Source organism: Cucumis sativus, chromosome 4, assembly GCF_000004075.3.
Source record: "Cucumis sativus cultivar 9930 chromosome 4, Cucumber_9930_V3, whole genome shotgun sequence".
NCBI classification, from domain to species: domain Eukaryota; kingdom Viridiplantae; phylum Streptophyta; class Magnoliopsida; order Cucurbitales; family Cucurbitaceae; genus Cucumis; species Cucumis sativus.
The window spans coordinates 8,400,063-8,422,874 of NC_026658.2; the positions used below are offsets into that span (position 1 = coordinate 8,400,063).

The following is a 22,812-nucleotide window of genomic DNA, read 5'->3' on the forward strand; positions in this document are numbered from 1 at the left end:
GTCTTTGTGCCTAAAATATGGATGTACGTTATTCCAAACAACTTGTTCTAGTAGTCGTTGTATCCTACTAAAACGTTTGTTTATAGTAAACTAATAATTGCCTTCAAAACATTGTTTATTTAGGGGGTATCCATTGATAGATTGATATTTATACAAGATTTTGAAGTTCAACTTTAGTTTCTTAGTAGTTACTTTTCATTTGAAAATACACTATATGTAACATATTGTATGCAATGTAATGTATAAATTGCTTTTACGTATGAATTTTACACAAAGTTAGAATAAGTCTTTTTCGTATAAAGTTTAAATGGAGTCGTCTCATAATAAAAACATGGTAGGGTTGAAACTTAACCCCCACCTATAAAGTTGGGCAAGGACAGGAATAGGGACACTCAGCAAACAAAGGCCCCTCTTTGGAGACATGCTTTCAAGAGGGTAGGTTTATTATTACTCCAAGTCATGATTGTGAAGCCTTTCAAGGGTATTGAATTTCCATCAACATTATTTCTTTTTTTGTTTACAAGAGTTTAATTTGACATTGGATAGATAATAGGAAAATGATGGTGGGTTGTTCTGTGATGGAACAAGCTTTTACACTCGTGCAAATTCTCACTTGTTTCATCTTAAATTTGTTATTGTTCCTAAACTATCTTTCAATAGTGTATTTTTTCTCCTACATTTTAAAAGGAGAATTTTATTGGATAGGTTTTTAGAATATTATATAGCAAATATGATGCACAATTTTAGAATTGCAAATATTGCAAAATTCTGGTGCTTCCAAATATTTTCCTATCTTAAATAAGTTATTATTTCTAAATTACTCTTCAAGATGTTTCTTTTCCACTTTTTTAAGTCCTAGTCATCCTTTTTCTTATGTTCTCTGCGTTTCGTTTATCTATTTCTTCCTGATCATCAGTACATTTTAATTGGTTTTAGAAATTGATAAGGACGTCTTTATTTATGAATCATTTGTCAAGTCATTCAAAACTCATATGTATATGGATTTCTGATTTTGATTTCGTCCTTCATTATTATTCATTTCGGTTTTGTCCTATGTGGTTTTAGGGTTTTTTTTTTTTTTGTATTCTTTAAGGATTTGAATGATATTTTAAGTTTTATTTATGGTTTTGCTTTTTTTTTTTTTTTTTTTTTTTTTTTTTTTTTTGGTTTCGAAGTGGTGTATCAAGCATTTCAAATTGGTTGAGTGTACCAGTGAAGCATGACAAGTTTATCAATGCAAAATGTATCAAGAAAAATCTAGTGTAATAAAGAGTATTAGGTGTATTAAGATATTTCAGGTGTTATCAAAAGGTATTGTGTACATCAAATAGTATTAGATGCATCAAGTGTATCAAGGTCCAAAAGGTATCAAAAAATATCAAATGCACATCAAGTGTATCAATGGGTATTAGTTGTATTAGGTGTATCAAATGTATATCACTAACGAGGGTATTTGTGCTATTTTACCCGGGTATATGTGAGTTGAACTTTATTTTTGCCATTTTTACAAACAATGAATATGTGTGCTATGAACTTAATTATTATAACTTTTTTTTTTTTTTTTTTTTTGCAATTGCCCCTTAGTTAATATTGAAGGGAATAGAGCCCTAAGCAACAAAATAATTAAACAGAACCATTAACTCAATTTTAATTTCAAAACCTAAAAGTACCATTACATTGACAAATAAACTAATTTTGTATGCTAAGCGTACTTTAAAAAAAATACAGAGAACAAAAATGTACTTACTTTAGTTTAGGACTATGTATCAGAAATCACGTTCAATTTTGGGGTACCACCACGAACACCTTTCTATTCTTTGAGCTGAGATTTTAGTTTGTGGGAATCCAAATGGGAAGGGGAATATTATAGAGAGTAATTTATGTGGGAGAAAATGGAGAGTACAAAAGTAAAATACCACTTTCCTTTTGGAGAAAAAAAACTATTTCTTCATCATTCTCCCCCTCCCTTTTCTTCAAAATATATTATTGTAAAATCAATAAATTAATTAAATAATACTTAAAAATATTTCATTTAAATCATTTAAATGAATATCTCTCCCCTAACCTATAATTTTAATTTAATTAAATCAAATTAAACTAAACTATTAATTAATTCTCCAATTAATTAGTTGCTAAAAATATTTAATTTAATTCAAATTTGAATCATATTCAAATATATATCATATACACATTAAATTTTAACCTATAGTTTTAATATAAATCTAATTCACATTAAATTAATATTTGAACTCATTTAAATATATTATTCTCATAAATTAATTTTGAATCATATTCAAAATTAAAATTTATATAATAAAGTTTAATTAAAATATAAATTTGATACTATAATATATCACCATACATTATATTAATTTCTAAAGTAAGTTTGAGCATTTTAAATTAGAATCAATATATATAAACTTGATACTATAATTTATCACCATACATTATATTAATTTCCAAAGTAATTTGAGCATTTTAAATTAGAATCAATATATATAAACTTGATACTATAATTTATCACCATACATTATATTAATTTTCAAAGTAAGTTTAATTAAAATATAAACTTGGTACATGGCACCGAGAGGTTGTCATCCTTAAAAAAGAAGTGGTGTAAGTCTTGTAGGTAAACACTTTTAGATAGATCTCGTTTAACCAAGTTTTATCATTTGCATTGCAAGATACAAGCAAGTGTGGCGTTTAAAACACTGAGATGTGCTCGCCTTAATGAGAAGCTAGTTGATTGATCTCTATCGCATCAAGGTTTTCGTCTGGCTTAATTGCCTAATTACGTGAAGACCCTCCTTCACTCTTTCTTAATATCAAGTTAGTTCACATTTCCATCTCGCAACCATTCTTATCACCTTTTACAGAATTCTCTAATAATGTAGATAGTAGTCAACATGAGTTTAGCTCAACTAGCACATGTATGTTCTTGTGAACAAGAGGTCCCGGATTCAAATCCCCACCCGAATATTTAATACAATACCTTTGTAAAAAAAATAATGTAGATAGTAGACTTAGCTTAGATATATATACATTTAGTTTATATTGTATAGATAGTTATTTTATACTTCTTAGATGAAGAGTAAGCCTTAGAGGCAACACTCTTACAAATTTGATTTTTCTTGACGCACACAAATTTTGATTTCTTGATGGTCATGCTAAAAGACAAGACGATCTTAACCGTCAAGAAAAGATCCCTTATTTTGTTGCAATTCGTTGACGGTAAAAAAACCATCCAGAATTTCTGGATGGACAATACATATAAAAAATATCACATTATTTGACGGACATTGGTCATAAAAAAAATCCTCGAAAAACAATTTGGTTTGCCTCATCAAGGAATGAATTTCAACCATGAAGGAAATAAGAAATTTATTTTTCAAATTATGGTTTTTCTTGATGGACAACAACCATTGACGCAAACCTCTCTTGACCAGTAACGACCACCAAGGAAGTGCGAGATAGTGTATGAATAATCAAACCTATTATTAATCAAGATATTAAATTTATGGGGAAAATTCAAGAAAGTGGGAGACAGCCACTCATAACAATTGACAGTCCAAAGTCATAGTCACTGCCACGCGGGTTTGCAGATTTTTTTGACTGTAAAATCTAAAGTTGTGGACAATGGTGTTCAATTATTTATACCATCATGGACAAAGCTCTTAAGTCTTGAGCTTCCTTCGCTAATTCACAGCAACAGTAATGGCTTCTATCAATAATATCATTTTGATAATCTTCAAACTGCTTTTCTTCACACTGCTTCTCATCACTACCTCTTCAGCTTTCCAACCCCAACTTCATGAACCTCACTTTCGTAAGATCTCTCCTTCCCATTATTGATCTTCTTTTATTATTTTTCCTTGGTGGGTGTTACGGTTAATATTTCTATAAATTTTAGAAACATATTCCACATATCTAGTAATTTACTTTGCATGAAAATTGTTATTTTTCTTTAACCAATATTTTGTTAAGACTTAAGTTTGAGGTTATAACAAATTAACTAACATTATGAAACTTAATTTGTTGTAAAAAAAAGATTAATTTTGAGTTATAATATGGTAATTGTTTTGAATTAAAGGTAAGAAGATGAGGATGGAGTATAGAAGTGTTAGAAAGGCTGCGTTGGGAGGAAAGCCAGCAGTTTATGATTTCCCTTGGAAAGGTGGTTATAATCCTCCTCACAACAACCGTTGATGTCTCTATATTATTGGATCAACAGATTATCAACCTTACAACCCTACAAATATTAATTTATGATCTTTTTGTTGTTGTTTTGTTTCTATTATGTGTTCGTCTCTGTTGGTCACAATACCCAAATATCTTCTCTTTTATGTGTTCTTCTCTTTATTCTTAATAATTGTTTTCTTTTGCTCTCTCTCGATGTTGTTCTCTTTGTTTGTTGTTGTTTGTTTTCTATAAAACATTTTTAATCATAATAAACGATATTCTTTATAAATGATAGGTTGACTAATGAGTAGGGTAGGGTTTAACAGAGATATTCAAATGTGATACTATAACAATTTTGGTCTCTACCCACACAAAGAAATGTGATCAGATATTAAGAAAAACATGGGTAGAGCTTTTGTTGACGTTATTTTTTGTGTGGTCGGAATCCCGTCGTTTTTTCATTTGCCCAGGTTGTTGACATTACGTTGCCGTCCATGTCAATTATATTAAACTTGTGGGTAGAAAAGACATTTCTGCCAATGAAATGAATGTCGATGAAAAAATATTTTTGCCTATGATCATCGTCATGTTGGCAAAAATTAATAGAATTTCTATCCACTTTTGTTTTATGGATATAAATTCTTTCTATCTACAAAATTATAAGCTTTGATATTAATTTTATGTGTTCAACCATGGATTACTCAAAAAACCTATTATTTTGCTTACACTTGGACAAATAATAGGAAAATGTGTATTACGGAGGATTTAGTGACAATGCCAAAAGTAGAGATATAGTGAGCATGTCACATTCGATGACTATGACTCGCTGTGTAAAGGGACTTCGATATGACTTTAACATATACACTTTAATCGTACAATGCTAAGACTAACCCTCTGTCTCTCCTCATTTGATTCCATATCAATCACCTTTTATATGGTCTCAAAGCAAATATCTTCTACTCCAAATAATTATCCTTCAACAATTAATTTATTTTTATCCGTTTCCCAAATCAAATATCCAACTGCTCACAAAAATATTATATTGGTGACAATATAATTATTTTTACTTCCCACAAATTAATTATATATATATACAAATACATATAATTAACATAACTTTTAAAATCCACAACTTTAATTAAAACCACACAACATACAATTTAATCTAATTATCAACCAAACACAACAATTCAAATCCTCTAATTAATTAAATATTCATCCAACAATATTTAGTTAATTCCAATTTTCACAAAATAAAATCATCCTCAATCATTTTTTTCTCAAAATAACACCCAATAAAGTTGTAATGCCTCAAGTTTAAGAGATGAACATGAATGAATCTTATATCACATCTGAATAAGAGGGATCCTAAAGACATGAAATTAATGTTAAGAAAAACTTAAAACAAATAAAAGTTACTACTTGTACCAATATGGTGCATCTTTCTTTTTTGTGGCTCAATCATAGGAACTCCAAAGTTTACGTCGTGTGCGGTCCAGATCCACGTTGTCGGCCGCCATACCTGTCTCCGTTCGCGAAGCAAAGCAGCGCGACCCTCTGCCTTCCAGTCGCAGCGCGACCCTCTGCCTTCCAGTCGCCGCGTGACCCTTTGCCTTCCAATCGTGTGTTCCAAGTCGGCCCATACTCCAATCTTCCTTGCAATCTCTTTTGCTTTAGTTTTGTGCGTCGTTGCCTCTACATTGTTGTAAGTTTGTTTTAGTAAGGACGAAATTGATGGGTTATGAGGTTCTGCATTGTAAATACATTAAGATGTGATGTTTGTTTTTTGGTTGAATTGATGTTATTCTAGAAGGTGACATTGGAGAGTTGGTGTTAAGGTTCTTGGGTTTCGCAGTAAGCTTCGTAGGAGTTCGATTCTTTACTCCTTGGGTAAGTTGTCAAATTCATGTTTGGGGTGGGTTGGATGGATTTAGTTAATTGGAAATTTTCTAGCTCTCTGTTGTTATGGCTAGATTACATTGTTGATTTTATGTTTGTTTATGTTTAGGATTTGATTGTTGGAATTAGTTCGACCAAGGATTTTTGCATAAAAATTGAGGTAAGGGTTTCTCTACTACTAGACTCAACCACCGTTATATATATATGTATTGATGTAGACTGGTGTTGAATGTGTATGTGAATGATTGGAATTGTGTATATACATAAATTGACGTAGACTTGATGTTGAATGCATATGAAGATTGTCTGGGATTAAATATGTAGCTGTGGATGTAGGCAGGACGATCTTAGTAGATTGTGTTGTATAAAATTTTGGATATGAACTTGTGACTTTGATTCGATTGGGTGTAAGTTGTACTAAAGTGTGACTTGTACTGGTGAACTGAGGGGCGTTATGACTTTGTGGTTTGATTGACTGATGTATTAAAATGTTATTGATTGATTGATGTATTAAAATGTTACCAACGGTCTTTGGACTAAAGTGAGATAGATTGACTGTTAGGACGTTAAGTGAGAGAATTACATATGTTGAAGTAGTTGAACGGTGTTATAAATGATTGTTAAGAGGTTTAGACTGGACTGAGGGGAAAATTGTTAGCTTTTATTGAGATGTGTGCCTTGCAGGTGTCCTACAGATCACCAATTATTATGCATCCTTCAGGAGCATTAGACTGATATGTGTTTCTGCAGAACACTAGACTGAAATGTACGTCCCTCGGGGCGTTAGACTGATATGTGTATTCTATGGGATCACAAGACTGTGATTGTGCATGGTATCCCAATAGGACGTTAACAATTTATTTTTCCCTAACGAGACCAGTAGTGAGTCTCTTACTGAGTATGTTTATACTCACCCCTTTATGTTTAATTTTTTAGGCCAAGGTAACAAGGGTGGCAAACCGGTGAGGGGCAGGAAGGAAGTGTGATAGCCATAGGGAACATCTTTATTTTGCTTCCGCTTTATGTTTTGATGTTTAAAACATTATGTTGAAACTTAGTTTACGAACTATTACTTTGGTAAACAGTACTTTTAAAGTTTTAGTTGTTTGAAATCGGGCCTGTTTAAAGTTGTTTTTCCTCGATTATATGTTTTTCAAATGTCTTATATTCATTTTGTATCCATCAAGATCTTTTGTCTAAAGTTAATGACCTCGATTTAGATAGAAAGGTTGGACCGTTACATCACAAGTCGTCGTCCTCTAACATGAACTGTCTGATAATTAGGACTACTTGGATCATCAAAATCAGACGGTAGATTTGCAATGACTTCTCTGATGAGCTTGGGATAGAAGGGTCCAACATTTAGGATTGTCTGGGAGAGTCTTGTCTGGTTTATCAGCTCCATTATCGCTACACGGGACTGATGTTTGTCTGACACATTAACCTCATCAGCCAGACGCCTCTGCACCACAAATCTCCAAGCTGAGCATTCTCCTCATGATGAAATGAGATTCCATGAATAAGAACAGAGGGAATATTTCGAGGAAGTCTTCTTCGCCAAGTTTTGATTGTTACCCCCCTAGGTTTAGGTACCTTGGTTGGAGGAGGAGGAGACGAAGTTTCGTCTGCTACCCCAGCTGAGGAAGATGGAGGAGCCTATTGAGCAGCCGAAGGCTGTGCAGGAGATGAAGAAGGTCGTGCATGAGATGAAGATGAAGGTGCTCGAGAGGGTGGAGCCCCTTGTTCAAGACTTGGATTTAGTCCTTAAGGAAATGATTTATCTACTAACCCTAAAGCGAGTAGAAGTGATTCTATCTTGCACCCTATGTCCCTAACTATCCACCCGGTCCTACCCCTTAAATGGAAGGCTTATTGGATCAGTGTTGTTGAATTGCATTCACCTATGTAGATTGAAGGATAATTTCGTTTGAGCAGAAGTTCATAGTTAGCTCAGGGTTAAGGTTAAGTTACCTAGGTTATCAATAATCAAAATAGTCAGATTTATATAGTCAACGATGTTATAATGTAAAAGTGACTATTTCATGGTTTTAGTCTTATGTAAACTCTTTACATAGGGCCCCCACTTTTATGTCTCCACATGAACAATTTAGGATTACATCGTTTGTACTAACTAAGTAGGACACATCCATAGTGTCCCTAGAATAAGACACTCAACCTTATTTATATATTATAGATCATTTAGACTACATACTCGAACTTGATCCATGTTTATGTCTTTACAAAAAATTCAAGTCTACACTAGGTAGCCTCATAACCTTAGTTTATTAGATTCAAGATTATGTATTCAATTTTAACTAATAAGTCCTCAATAACAACTTTATTGAATAGAATATAATTTAAACTACAAACTGAGTTTTAGGATATAAATTCCAACATTTTATTTTTTGAGTTTTAAAAGAAATAATTTTATTAAGATATATAATAAGAAACTATTATTTTTGTTCGTGTATAAGGACTAGTTGAGTTTAAATCTCTGCCATTTAATTTTCCTTTACAAGATCCAATGGATCAAATTTAATTTAGATTTGAACGTCTACTCTTTCTATTTAAAGACATCTTCTTCTCCAAATTAACACATACATTTGATACAACATTTATACATTTTATTTTCAATCCTCTAACAAAAAATAAAAAGTTTTCATTGTTGCTCTCTCCGAGCTTCAATTTTCTAATTTTCATCTTATTCTTGAGAGGAAAATTTTATTGTTTTGAGGATTGATTTGTTTTTTGCCAAAAAATTGTAAATCTACTCAATAAGAGAGTTTCCTCACATTGTGCTTCATTTCAAATTCATTATAAAGGGTTGCTCTTGATCCCTAAAAAGAGTGGTTGTAAAAGTTTGATCCTAAATGGTGGAAATGATCAAATTTGATCTTGCACTTGAAAAAGGAATGATGTACAGTTTGACTCTAAGCCGTGGAACGAGTCAAGTTTGAGTGAAGTACCCAAGAGAAGCTTAGGATGTGGATGTAGGCTGGTTGCGCTGGACCATTATAAAATTATCGGTGTCAGGTTATTTATCTATTTCCTATTTAGCTTTTCAATTAATTTGTTAATATAGTTCATTGCACAAAATTAATTGCTACAATTTGCGCTTGAATTTGTTTATGTCATTTTATAGGTAATTTTGATGCTAATGCATTTGAATGAAATTGTTGTATAAATTACTTATTAGCAAAAAGTTTATTAATTTGTTTAATTGGACCCGCTTGGTAAAATGTTTTCATTAATATGTAAAAACCCTATTCACCATCCTTTAGAGTTGCCACACGAATCCTAGAACGGTCGCTCAACTAAAAACTAATAGTTGTAGACTTTGTTGGATATAATCAATCAATAAAGAGTTGAACATCCACAAATCACACATAACTACAGCTAGATCAAATTACCATTTCACCACAAATTCTCTAGTGAAAAAATAACTTATAGTTCAACTATAAGCTAATACCACTCGATGGCCTTATTGAGAGGTTGAGACCTCATTGTTCAAGACTCAAAATCAATTATTAAGAAAGCAATTTATCTACTTTTCCAAGGAAAATGGAAAAAAGTGAATTCCATCTTGTGTAGATGTGAAGGTCGCGTACTAATAGAGGAGTTTCTTGTAAATTAGTTTTTAAAGACAACATAATAAAGCTAAGTAGGAATTTTGAGATAATACGAAAAAAGGGGCAGAAGGCAAAGGAATTAGACAACATGTTATGAAGAAAGGAAACACGGTACAATAGGATAATGCAAGAACAGAAGGTGGCAATGAGCACTTAACCATTTATTAGGTGATGAGCTAGGCGAGGAGGAATATGCTTAGTCAGTTAAAACGAGTTATGTTTAAGTTAAGCATAGTTTAAGAAGGATAATAAACTAACACATGTAACGCACTACGTAAGAGTTGTCAAGTTTAGAAGAAGTGTTAAGCTGACTAACCTGAACGAAGTATAAATAGGTTTAAAATGAATTAATTGAACTATTTTAGAAAAGAGAAATTTCTATTAGGGGAGTAAAATGTGAAGTTTCGTTATAGGACTAGGCAACAAGAGGGAAGAAGAGTTGGGCCCTAAGTTGTGAAATGGAAAAATACAAGCTTAGCTGGGTGAGTGACTCTTCAAAAGAAAAGCAAGCTTTTGAAAAATGTTTTTACCACCAAATTCATGTCGTGAGATATGCTTTTGTTGTAATCTCATACATACTTATAAGATGACATAACTAATTGAAGTATGCCTATGTTTGTGATGTTGTCTGGTTGTGATGCATGTATGTTTACAAAACCATTAACCTTATTTCTAATCAAAAGCTAGCTATTATGTGCACTTAAGATCAGAGGTTGTCATGGATTGAGTGGTTCGGTTGGTAGAAGAATGGTTGAACACATTGAGTGCTCCATGTTTAAGTCAGCCCCCGGAGCAACTAGTATTGAATGAGGGTCCTTAGTGATGCTAATGGTGAAGTTGTAATCATCGCAATAGTTCTGATGTTAAGAAAGTTCAATTTTCAGACGTTAGGAATAAGTAGAGACTAATACGATTATTGTGTTGTTTACTACATAATGAGTCGTTAAGATTTTTCTGAAATAACAAAGCTTTTATTTTATGCAATTGTATTCCTCAAAATGTACTTCTAAATCCTTATCGCTCACTAAGCTATTAGCTTACGTTTTGAGTTTTCCCTGCCTAGGTTAAGTGAAGAAGTGCAATCAAGCAAGACAAAAGGAGGCTATTGTTAAGTTCTTGTTGTGTTGCATGGTAGTAGTCAGCTTAAGTTTTATAATTCTTTAAGTTTTAACTTGTACGCTTGTGTTGTAATAAAATTGTTAATAAAATGATTACTTTTTTTTCATATTACCTGTTGTCCTACTACTTGGTAAAAGTTTTCACCCGCATTATCATGCCTAAGGTTTAAGTTAAATTTAAAGAAGTGTCTAGGTGTTCTGCGTTCTACCTTGATACATGGGTTTTCCCAAGTCATGTCCACACTCAATACGTAAAGGGCACATTCTAGGTGGGGTCGTGATAGTAGTCGTGTTCATAGGTCCTTACTCAAAAAAATATCCAAAGTGATAGGTTTGTTGAGTCAGTTATCAAAGTCACTCTTACACATACAAATCAAAGAATTGTCTTCGTAAAAAGAAGTTCATAACTCACTCAAGATTATGGCCAAATCTCCTATGATCAACCTAGTGAAATATTGGTTCCTTCAAGCAAATGGTGTTATAAAGAGAAACCAATTATTTCGCAATTCAATCTTGTATAAGCTTTTTTATATAGGATTCCCCCACTCACTTGTTTTCACATCAACAATATGGTTCATATTGTAAACTTGCATCTTACCTAGTAATTAAAAAATAGATTGTATCCGTAGTGTTACTAAGATGACAGCCAATGTTCATCCATTTACTCCAAACCTTATGAAAGTTACTAAGGTGAGTCATGACACTCAATGTTCATCCATTTAGGTTATAATTTTAACATGAATGACATGTATATCAACCACAGGCTCTTTAATTGACATTATATAACATTGAAATTTAGTTTAATGGATTAAATTATTGCAATCTAGGTGTGAAATAAAATTCTTCTTATTTTATTTTTGTGTTATCAAACTTCAAGGCAGGAGATACACTAGAATTATGAGACTCAATCCAACATTAGAATAATTAGTGGTTTGGTGAAATATAAATATTATTAACCTAAGTGTACGAATAATATAAGCATGTATTCTCATCAATTATGTAAAAGCATATTAATCAAATGTATAAACATATGTATGGATAAAAAAAAGGGTTTAATTATTTAATCTGTAGCTCTAATGTATGAACTAACTCTGACCCTCGCACTGAAAAACCAATTGATATGGAGAATATGTAATTAAGTATATATATGAAGGGTAAGAAGGTTTGTGACATTTTAGGGAAGAGGGAAGAGAAGAAAGAAACAAGATTGTTGTTAGTAATCCAAAATTTGGAAGCAATCTTGATAAAAATTCTTACCAGAAACGAAACAAGAAAATAACGAAAAAAGAGAAATGAAACATATATAGAAGATTATAAAGGAGCCTAAAAATATTTCTGATGAGGTAACGGTGAGTTGGATGAACGGCGGAGATTGACAATGACAACGAATTTGGTAAATACAATTGAATTTGAAGTCTAATTTTACACGGTAAAGGCCACAAAACCGTTGGTGCGACCCCACAATGGCCGTTGTTCCATTTCCACTTCTCGCTCTCTTTTCCATCTCTCTTCTTCTTCCTTCATTCTCTTCATTTTCCAGCTTCCAAAATCCACACACTATTCTCTCAAATTTTCCCTTCAAACCCCAGCTCTGATTTTCAATTCCCCTCCCAACTATTTTGCCCACATTTCTCTTTTTACGCTCGATTTTATTTTGAGGCATTTGGGCAATTTGGTTTGAGTTGTGATGTTGTTATCCGTCTAATCTGCGTGTTTTAGAGGTGGGGTTTGTGGGATTTTTGAGAGAAAGAGAATGTCGAATCTATATGGGGATTATAATCAGAAGATTGATTATGTTTTCAAAGTTGTGTTGATCGGAGATTCGGCTGTCGGCAAAACCCAGCTCCTTGCTCGATTTTCTCGGAATGAATTTAGCGTTGATTCCAAAGCTACTATTGGAGTCGAGTTTCAGACTAAAACTCTCGTCATTGATCAAAAAACAGTGAAAGCCCAGATATGGGATACTGCAGGACAAGAAAGGTTTGTGCCCCTTTTTTTTTTTCTTTTGTGGGGTTCATTGGTTTTTTAGACTACTTCATTGTTCAAGGAGTTTGGATCTGTGTAAGCTTTTGAAATTCGTAAAATCCAAACGAGCTTTTGAGCTTTTGTAATAATTAATAGGTTGTATATTTTGAATGAATGTATGATACAAGATAGAGTTTGACAACAAGGAGTTTGGAATCCTCCAATAGAATGTCAGTAATGGAAGGAATGTCAGTAATGGTGAAAAACCAAGCCTTAGGAGGATATCATCTGAAGATGTGAAACATGGTGTTTGAAAATGATGTCTGGTTGAAATTGTTTTTCACTCACTTTTTAATTGTCCCTAGGTAGATTTCCTCTTCGGCTTATGTTGATGATATTAGGTTTTGCTGTTTTTATCATATATAACTGCAGCTTTGCTGCAATATTATGCTGTTTCAGATTAAATAAAATTATTGTGATAGGACTAGTAGGCCATGTGTTTGTTTTACATATGCTCAAAAGAGAAATGAGAGAACGAATTTCTAGAAGAAAGCTAATGTGAAGGTGAAAGGGTGCGAGTTATGTCTGATGGAAATAGTTTGGAGTTTGGTGTACTGTGGCCCATCAATGGAAATGCATATAAAACGGGAGAAAAGTAAAGCATAAATGTGAGATAAAGAAGATGAAAGAAGATGGGAGAGTTGTGAAAAAACTGCACGAAGTCACAACGGGGAGTTGGAGGCACCTCTCTAGATAGCAACATTTATGGTTTGGTTCTTGCTAAGTGAAAGGGAGTGAACGACTCTAAAAGAAAAGGGAAGAGAACGATTGGTGAGGAATAAAGCATTCTTGATAAAGGGAAGGTGATCGTTGAACAATTTAATGGGGAGATTAGTAAGACGGGGAAGAGGAAGACAAGCAGCACTGACAAGAAGTCTAAAGCTGGCTCAGTTTTATGGAGTTGTTCCAGATGGATGGATGAATCCTCCAAGCATAAGGTTATGTCAAGGTTATTCAGCAAATAGATGCAAGTTCCGGTGATTAGTATGATGAGATGTTTGATGGGGAGTCATCAGAAACGCCTCAAATTTAAGGGAGAGACATGAATAAATTGAAATCACATCTAAATGAGAGGGATTCTAAGGATATGAAAGACAGTTAAAAAAGGCTAAAACGAATTGAAAGTTACTACCTATACCAATGAAGGCACCTTTCCTTCTGGTGGCTCATTCATAAGAACTCTAAAGTTAAGCATTATTAGTTTAGAGCAATCCTCTGTTGGGTGAGCTTCTAGGGATTTTCATAGGAAGTATTTGAGTGAGGACAAAGTATGTTGAAAGAACTTATATTGGTTTATGGCATAAGCTTTACTCTTAGAATCAGTAGAATGCTAAAAGAATGTTAGATACCTATATTAGTATAGGATTAGGGGTATAAGGGTAGTTAGATATTTAGGAAGTTACTAGTAGTTATTGTGTAAGTGTGGTGTGGTGTGGTTACATGTAGTTATTATGTAATTGTGGTTACTAGGGTGGTTACATCTTGTTATAAATGGAGGGAGGGTAAGTGAGAGGGGGGAATTGGGTGGAGTGATCTAGGGCTTGGGTGAGAGTACACAAGAGGGAGGTTCCAAGTGCCTTATACTTGGGTTTATCTTGTATTTTCTTATAGTTACATTATAATAAATTCAGAGCTTGTTCTTGTTAGGAAGTATCCTAACAAATAACTCATGTTGGCTTATAGGATAGTCTTCACTCGTAGAAGCAATTCAGGATAGGGATGACTCTGTCCAGTGGCAGAGGATGCTAGGGAATGTTGGGATCATCAAGTGTCGAATCCGGATTCTGAATATTAGGTCATCTTGTGTAGGTATAGGAAGATGTTGGATATTCTGACTGATGCTGAGTTGCACCAGTGCAGAAAGTAGGCTATATGTGTCCAGTGTGAGCTCTATCGATAGTTGGTGTACAACCTTCTGTCATCGGGGACCAAACTCTAACAAAAGTATAATGCTGCATTCTTTGGATGCTATTAAGTTTCAGCTCATCTGGGACCAGAAAATTATGAAGGCAGTCCCGAGTTGGTGACAAGGGCTGATAGTCTTAATTTTTAGAATAGGGGCATGACTTTCTAACTCAAGTCTAAACAATTTTTTATGTCATTGCTGCCCCATCCCTCTACTAATGAACCCCTGTTATCAAACCCCTAAGCAACAACTAAGGGTGCATTTGGTAAGTGATCTGGAAACAAGACACTCAATGATTAACAAAGTTGTATTTCTATTTTTCAATGTTTTTAAATATGCAATTAGTACTAGATTTAGAAACTATATCTCAATTTCAAACGTTGTTGAAAGTGGGTTTGGTAATATAGTTATAAATAGAAGAATTAATAGGTCATAAATTCGTCTCTTGTATTCTAAGAAGAAGATGAAGGATAGAGTAACCATTGAAAGGCTAATCATAAAGAGTGTGAGTTATGAAGGGCTTAGCTAGTTAGGAGTATCGGGATCAGGTGCACTTTTTGCAGTTTCGTTATCACTAGATTGGAACACAAATGTATGGGGAGTGAGAAAGGCATAATTTGAGTGAAGGGAAAGGGAAGAGTTGTGGGAAAGCTGAGGGAAGCTGAAGAAAAGTTTTTGTTTTGCATGAAGAAACTGAGGTAAAATTATGATCCATTTATCAACTTTTTTCTGGCTTTGATGCATATAATCCCTTAAGTCAGATTTGAGAACGACAAGTGATGATATCTTGAATCCAATCAATAATCTGTATTCATTACTTTTTTGTATTTCTTCACAATAGATGTAACATTGATGAAATTTTTGCATTATCTCTCAAACAAAATATTGTATGTTTTAAGTATATCTACTCTTAAATTCATAATTAAACAGCCTCGTTGTTGTATAGTTGTCTGGCATGAGACAAGTTTGACTTTTAGAATGCTAGGAGCCCATGCCCTGTGGTATCAACAAGTTAGGATTTGTATTATATTGTAATATTTTCCATTTGGTTGCTGATATCAAAACCAACTTGTGAGTTGCTGATATCGAAACCAATTTATGAGTTTTTGATATCAAAATTGAGTTATAAGTATTATGTTTTCCGTACGTCATTTGGTGTTTGTGTCTGCTATTACGCTAAAAAAGTTCCCATTTTGACTTGATCAGGTTCTTGTTTGAATTGTTATTGGATCCAACATCGTTATCTGATAAAACAGCACACGTAAATTTGACATTTTTATGTACTTGCTTTGTGAATATTGCTGTTAAGTTGACTATAGTTTCTAAAAATATGCCCTTTTCCGCATTGCCAGGTACAGAGCAGTGACAAGTGCATACTACAGAGGTGCAGTGGGAGCGATGCTAGTTTATGATATGACGAAGCGCCAGTCGTTCGACCACATGGCAAGGTGGCTGGAGGAACTTAGAGGGCACGCTGATAAGAACATCGTTATAATGCTCATTGGAAACAAGTGCGATTTAGGAAGTCTCCGAGCAGTGCCAACAGAAGATGCACAAGAATTTGCTGAAAGAGAAAACCTGTTCTTCATGGAGACATCGGCTCTGGAGTCCACAAATGTCGAAACTGCATTCTTCACAATTCTAACAGAGATTTATAGGATAATCAGCAAGAAAAGTCTTGCAGCTGGGGAAGAGATAGATATTGGTTCGAATCCAGCCCTGTTTAAAGGGACTAGTATAGTTGTTCCTGGACAAGACCAGGATTCTGGGAGAAAAGGTTGTTGCTTCGCGTCATGAATTTCACATAATTCCATAATCATTTCGGTTGTGACATTGTTTTTTAATTCCAATTGGATTTATACTAAGAAAAAAATTCATGTATTAGTAATTTGTAGAGTGACTGGCTTGATACCATGGATGAAGGATTAGTTAAGCTATGATCTCTTTCTCTCTCTCCCTCTCTTCCAAGCAAAGATTTCTGAGGATAATTATTTTCCTAGCCCAAGCTCTATTGAAAGCAAAAATTTCAACAAATGCCAACACCAAACCACCAGTTTTACATCTAATGGTGGATCATAATCTTAAGAACAAACTCAAGTTTCCCAATCCTAAACTTCTTTATGGTCTATGGACAATGCACACTGAAAAACTTTATCCATATTTAAATATATGAATCTTCATTTCACTGTTGTCAAACTTCATTGGCAGAGGCAGCCTTTAGTACATATTCTAATTAGTGTCAGGATATCTTTGAATTGTAGACGTTAATGTCAATTCTAATATGCAATTGCCGATATGAGCTTAACTCAACTGACATCTTAAATAAGAGATTTCGGGTTCAAATCTCTCCTCCTAAGTTGTATGGAACTTTTTCATAATAAAATTTGAATATGTAATTTATTATAAAATAAAATCTGATTTTTTTAAATTTTAATATATTGTTAGAACTCCAAAGAATTTTGTAGCTAAGATCAGTTTGAAAAGGTCAAGTTATCACCTAAAATTAAAACAAATTTAGTTCATTTTTACTTGATCAGGGTTTATAACAAAGTAAATGTCTGACTAAGATTTAAAAAAAATGAATTTTCATATAACCATTTTAAAAATTAAAAAAACTCACCCATTAGAAGATGGTTAATTTATGTGGTGGTTGGTTATTTTGGAATGTCTTTCAATGACCTTTTCTTGATTTTCCATTCATTTAGGCTACAAGGGGTTGTGTTTGTTAGTGTGTATGGGAAAACCATATTTAAACACACGTCTTAGCTTCTATTTAAAATTCCAGTGTTTTAATAAGGCCACGTTTGTTGATGCAAGAAAATCACTTAAGACGACGTCCTAAATTTGTTTCTATGAAAAGAACCATGACCTTACAACAAAATCACCTAAGACAACATCCACTTCAAAGTTTAAGTCGTCATTCAACCGTTCATTAATTGTTACTTCATCAATCTTACTTGTAAGTGTGTTCGTTGTATTTGCTTCTCCTCATGGTTGGTTGGACAACAAAAAAACTGTTGTATTTTCAGATACATTATTATGGATTGGATTAGTTTCTTTGGTAGGTGTTCGCATGAGATTTTTAGAGAAATTCGATTTGTGGAGTTGAACTAGTGTTGATGTTGTAACTGTGTTGATTTGATGCGAAGAGAAGTATGTGATGTTCTTGAAGTTGACTTGATTTAAAAAATTGGAGCACACGATAACAAAACCACTAAAAGATAAAATTCATTACACTTAACTTCTCTATGAAGTGTAAATATTTTAACCACTAAAAGATAAAATTTATTACACTTAACTTCTCCATGAAGTGTAAATATTTTATCAAATGTTCTATTTTTTATAATTTTCTTCATATTTATTATATTTATTAAATGTACAACATAAATAACACTATTTAATAAAATTACATCTCAATTTTTATATATAATTGGGTATTGTCTTCCAAAAATGGTATTTTTTTTCTCATACATTAAATGTACCTAAATTAAATGTATGAGAAAAAAAATATAATAGTACAATGATCACTATTTGGACTATAATAATCTACTGGACTCCTTGAAAACTAAAAGTAATAAAAAGATAAATTATTATAGATAGAAAAATGTTAATTTTTATAAATATAACCGAACATCAAAATATTTACGACTGAAGTAACAAAATAAAAGATTTTATGAAGTCGATCATTTTTTAAAAATATTTTAAATTTGTCATTTTTCTCATATTTTTTTTTAACATGTCAAGTTTGTCATTTCTTTCCATCTTCCTTTTTAAATTTTCTTTTCTCAAAATCGTGTACCAAAGAATCTTGAAAAAAATAAGAATCTTAGAAAAATTGTTTGGATTTGGACTATCGAGTAGGAATGTATTGTGTAAGTGACTAATTATGTTGATTGTGAGAGGGTGATTTTTTTTTGTGTTTTTGAAATGATTGTATTGTTAATATTTTTCCTCTTATTATATATATATTTAAAAAAACTGGTTGAAGAAAAGTGTGTGTTTTTTTAAATTCATGGCTGAAAAACCAATGAGGGGAAGGACTTGATTGACCCAATAATGAGCATAAAACGTAAGGACTTTGTAGTAATTTTACATAGCAAAAAATTTGAGATTGCAAAAACGAAAAAGAAAAAGAAAAAGAAATCCCGCTCTTAGTAAAAATTTGAAATTCAAACCACAAATTTGAAAAAAAAAGAAATGGGCACGTGTGAGGAACTTTGCAAAAAATTGAAAATGAGTTTAAGTAGCGCCCAAATTTTCCCATTTCAAATCTGCCCAAAATTTCGACTTCTCTCAAACCAGCTTCACCTTCTTCCCTCTCATTTTTCATCTCCGCTCCTCACAGATCGCCGCCTCCCACCAATCCACCGCCATTTTTTTTTTTGGAATACTCCATTCAAGCCCACTGGAATCTCACGGTATGAATCAATTTCCATCTTCCTTTTCTCCATTTCTCCATTTCTCTTTTCTTTGGACAATGTTTACTGAAATGTAGTTTTTGGCTTTAACTCAAAGATTCTTAGTTCTTGTTACTGTAGATTTGGATTAGGGCTTCTCTTGCTTTCTTCTTCTTTGAAATGTTTGTTTTCTTGCTTCTTCCTTTTGAAGTTCCATAATGTCGGAAGCAAGGGATAGATTGGAGAGGCAAGTGGATTATGCCGAGGTATTTGCTCGTCGGAGGTCGGAAGGTATATTGGACGAGCAAGAAATGGGTTCTAATTTGATAGGTACTCCGATTGCACGCGCCACTACGACCAATACTGCTCAACAAAGACCTACGAATCCCGGCCCTGGTGGAGGTGGTACAAATCTGAGACGTACTTTTGGTTCTCCCATTTCTGGCGGAATTGGGCGTAATAGATTTCTTTATAGAACTCCAGTGTTGAGCCGTGAGAATCCGTCGGCTGGGAGTTCCCGGCGGAGTAGATCTCGGGGTAGGAACAGTGTGTTACCGATTTGGTACCCAAGAACCCCTCTTCGTGACATAACTGCAGTTGTGAGGGTAAATTACTATTTTCCCTCTTACTTTCATATTTTTCTGCTTAATTTTTCAAGGATTTCTTCTGTTCTGCCTACAAGTTTGTGGATTACTTGGATATTTGATTCATATTGTTTATAGCAAACATGTTCTCATTGTTGCATATGGTCTCTGGTATGTATATACATACGCCAATTCCTACCTAGTAGATATTTGTTCTCCGATGCAGGCTCTTATTTTAATTTACTTCATCTTCGGAGAACCCCATCTTTTGATTTTCTGGTGTAGATGTTGTGATTATTTTTTCTGTTGTTCTGTTGGAAAGCATTTGTTATGATTTGATTTTTGACCGAAAATGTTGTTGCATATGTCTAATATTTTTTTGTGAATCCTTAGATTGGATCACTTTCCTTTTTCTTTAAGTTAATTAATCAATAAATTTTAAGTGTTTTTAAGCTATGTACTACCTACCTGTTTGTCTAAAAAGGAGATTCTTTTGGTTTTGTAATATCCATGCCCAATGATTTCATATGAAACATTAACAGTCTGGATAATGAGAACCTGTCCACCATTAACTAAAGTTAACATAACTCGTCTCCTTTCTTAGATTTTATATTCATTGTTTAATTGGATTCCAATCCGTTTTTAGGCTTCATTTTCACCTGTTATTAGAACTACTTTTTGGTGGGCTCAATATGCTTCGGCTGGTTACTAGGATTCGCTGACTAGGTAGTCCAAATCAACATTTTGGGCGTTTGTCAAGCTGTCATTTGAAAGTCAAATTGCTGATTTTACTAGCCAATTAAAATTTTTAATTATGATTGCAGTGATATTAACATCTGTTGTTATCGTGACTTGTGGGGCATGTGTGCTGATTAAGCTTGTGTCGACACTTTTAAATTATCTGACCTTACGTTTCCAATGTATTAAATTAATTAAATTATTTTGTTTGAAAAGTTTCAACGGACGAAAAAATATGTTTTGAGCCAGAATATCAATTTTAATTTTTCAAGCATCTGGATGCATGTATATTAATTGACCTTGAAATTGTTAAGATTACGTAATTTTATTTTAAGTAACTTAATGTAAGGCATTATGCATCACTTTTCTCGGTGAATCATACACTAAATCAAACCATTATGAAGAAAATCTTTGTAATGTCTAAAAATAGAATTTTGATTTTTAAAATATGTGTAAAGTAAATGTGTCTTTTTTTTTGTGCTATCAGTTTTTACCATATATTATATCACGTTATAGTGCATCATGTGAGGCTATGTCACATGTCTGTGTCTTTGTACCCTTCATCTAAATTCTTTGCTACTTTTTTGGTTGATTCGCTGATAATTTTGCTGTCTATGTGAAATATTCCTCTCATCTTTTCACGTCTCTGAGGATTTTATTTGGGAATTGTCTTTTAGAAGTTTTCTTTGAGCTATGTTCTTTCAATAATCAAAGGGAATTCTCTTTAAAGCATTGCTGCGTCTGGGCTCAACTTATTTAAATTTCCATTTCCTGCTTTATCCTGCATGTGGGCATTTGGATATTTTGTTACTGCTCCATTTCATTAAATATCACCTGTGTTTTTCCTAGAAATCTCCTTTCCTAGTTTTTCAATTGAGGCATTTGGAAGGCCATGTGGTTAATTTCTAAGGAATCGTATTCCTTTAATCAGGCAATCGAAAGGACAAGAGCTCGCTTGAGAGAAAACGAAGGCCAAGGAAGTGACAGTAGTCCAGCTCCCTCGGACGAAAGAGCACTAGAGTATAGCGTATCCGTGGCAAGTGATCATCAAGAGCCAATCATTTCTCTGCTCACCCCAAAACCAACCGTAGGAAAAGTTCCAAAGATTCTTCGTGGAATCGCGAATGAGAACACGGTAGGGGCCGAAATTCTGACTCCTCAGAAGAAGCTCTTGAACTCCATAGACAAAGTGGAGAAAGTAGTAATGGAGGAGTTACAGAAATTGAAAAGAACACCAAGTGCCAAGAAAGCAGAGAGGGAGAAAAGGGTTCGCACTTTAATGTCGTTTCGTTGATTCATTTCAACACTGACCAGAATTCTTTTGGCAAATCATCAGAGACTCAACTCCAGAATTTTTAGGATCAATCATCTGCTGATGATTACTTTAGTGGTCAAGAACGGCCGTTGATTAGAGAGGGAGAAAGAGAATGCTCATCGTCTGATGAAATCTCATCTCTTGGAGGACTATTATGTTAGTTTCCTGTTAAAAAAATGAATCCTTTTCATTTGCATAAACCATCTATAATATGCTTTTAGATGATTAGTAAGGCATTTTTACAAATATGTAGGCTATTCTTGTTGATGTAGGGTCTGCCCATTGTTTGTTTACTACAGATATAGGATAGTTATAAAGCAGGCCTTTTTTGGGCAGTGGAAATGATGTAAATAGAAGTTTTATTCACTCTAGAACTTGACATTTTTGCCTATCAAAATCTTATTAGATGCATATTTTTTTATTGGTTTCTATCATCAGGTTCGATTTTGATACATCAATCATCAATTGATCCCTTGAATCAGGTGAGAAGTTTGAGCTCGCTTTCAGTTTAAAAGGTATGCTCTTACTAAAACTGGATTGGAAGATCCAATTTTAACTTGCCTATTCAAAGTGAATATAATATATATTTCATATTTTATTTAAAATGGATTTTTTTTAATTATTAAATCAAATCAGGAAGAAAGAATTTAGATTATTAAAATATGATTTTTAAACAAGTTAAGATTTTCATTATTTATTTTACACTTAAATTAGTTTATTTGTTTCTTATTCCATCATTTCTTAGATTTTTTTCCTACACAAAGAAAATATCGATTTATCAAATTCATTCAAACAATGATAAAAATAGAAATTGAATGGTTTTTGTCTGCAGCAACATGGTAGAAAGCAGATGGGAAATGAAAGAAGGGGAAAAAGCTCCATTAATATTTTCAAGACGGCCTTGGGGGATAAAAATTGAAATACATTTAAGGTCATTTGGATTCACTCTAGAAAAAAAAAAAATGTTTTTATAGAAAAACTTACATTTTATTTAAATTTTTTATAAAAAATATTTAACATAC

At 33.1% G+C, this 22,812-nt stretch overlaps 2 protein-coding genes across 6 annotated transcripts; both read left to right on the plus strand.

Moving 5' to 3' along the window:
- Positions 1 to 3,591: 3,591 nt before the first annotated feature.
- Positions 3,592 to 16,696, plus strand: LOC101213387 (ras-related protein RABA4d). Of its 5 annotated transcripts, none has more exons than XR_004215772.1 (4): positions 3,592 to 3,826; positions 4,091 to 6,069; positions 6,188 to 6,238; positions 16,109 to 16,123. XR_004215772.1 is itself a non-coding variant. In XM_004150118.3 (2 exons), the coding sequence occupies exons 1-2, from the start codon at positions 12,579 to 12,581 to the stop codon at positions 16,551 to 16,553; spliced, it is 672 nt and encodes a 223-aa protein (XP_004150166.1). In that variant the 5' UTR covers positions 12,015 to 12,578; the 3' UTR covers positions 16,554 to 16,696. The 5 variants fall into 5 exon arrangements, 1 of the variants encoding a protein (XP_004150166.1); XR_004215771.1 differs by lacking the exon at positions 16,109 to 16,123 and adding an exon at positions 10,771 to 10,785; XR_004215770.1 differs by lacking the exon at positions 16,109 to 16,123 and adding an exon at positions 7,015 to 7,190.
- A 2,309-nt stretch (positions 16,697 to 19,005) lies between these two features.
- LOC101212180 (protein POLYCHOME) lies at positions 19,006 to 22,219 on the plus strand. Its single transcript, XM_004150114.3, has 3 exons — positions 19,006 to 19,174; positions 19,365 to 19,758; positions 21,407 to 22,219. Exons 2-3 carry the CDS (start codon positions 19,372 to 19,374, stop codon positions 21,767 to 21,769), a joined length of 750 nt encoding a protein of 249 aa, XP_004150162.1. The 5' UTR covers positions 19,006 to 19,174; positions 19,365 to 19,371; the 3' UTR covers positions 21,770 to 22,219.
- The last annotated feature ends 593 nt before the right edge of the window (positions 22,220 to 22,812 follow it).

Bases quoted from the DNA above. Each gene is read 5' to 3' on its own strand.
- LOC101213387 (XM_004150118.3), top strand. From the start codon at position 12,579: ATGTCGAATCTATATGGGGATTATAATCAGAAGATTGATTATGTTTTC. The intron at 12,806-16,108 runs GTTTGTGCCCCT...CCGCATTGCCAG, and splicing joins GATACTGCAGGACAAGAAAG to GTACAGAGCAGTGACAAGTG.
- LOC101212180 (XM_004150114.3), top strand. From the start codon at position 19,372: ATGTCGGAAGCAAGGGATAGATTGGAGAGGCAAGTGGATTATGCCGAG. The intron at 19,759-21,406 runs GTAAATTACTAT...TCCTTTAATCAG, and splicing joins ACATAACTGCAGTTGTGAGG to GCAATCGAAAGGACAAGAGC.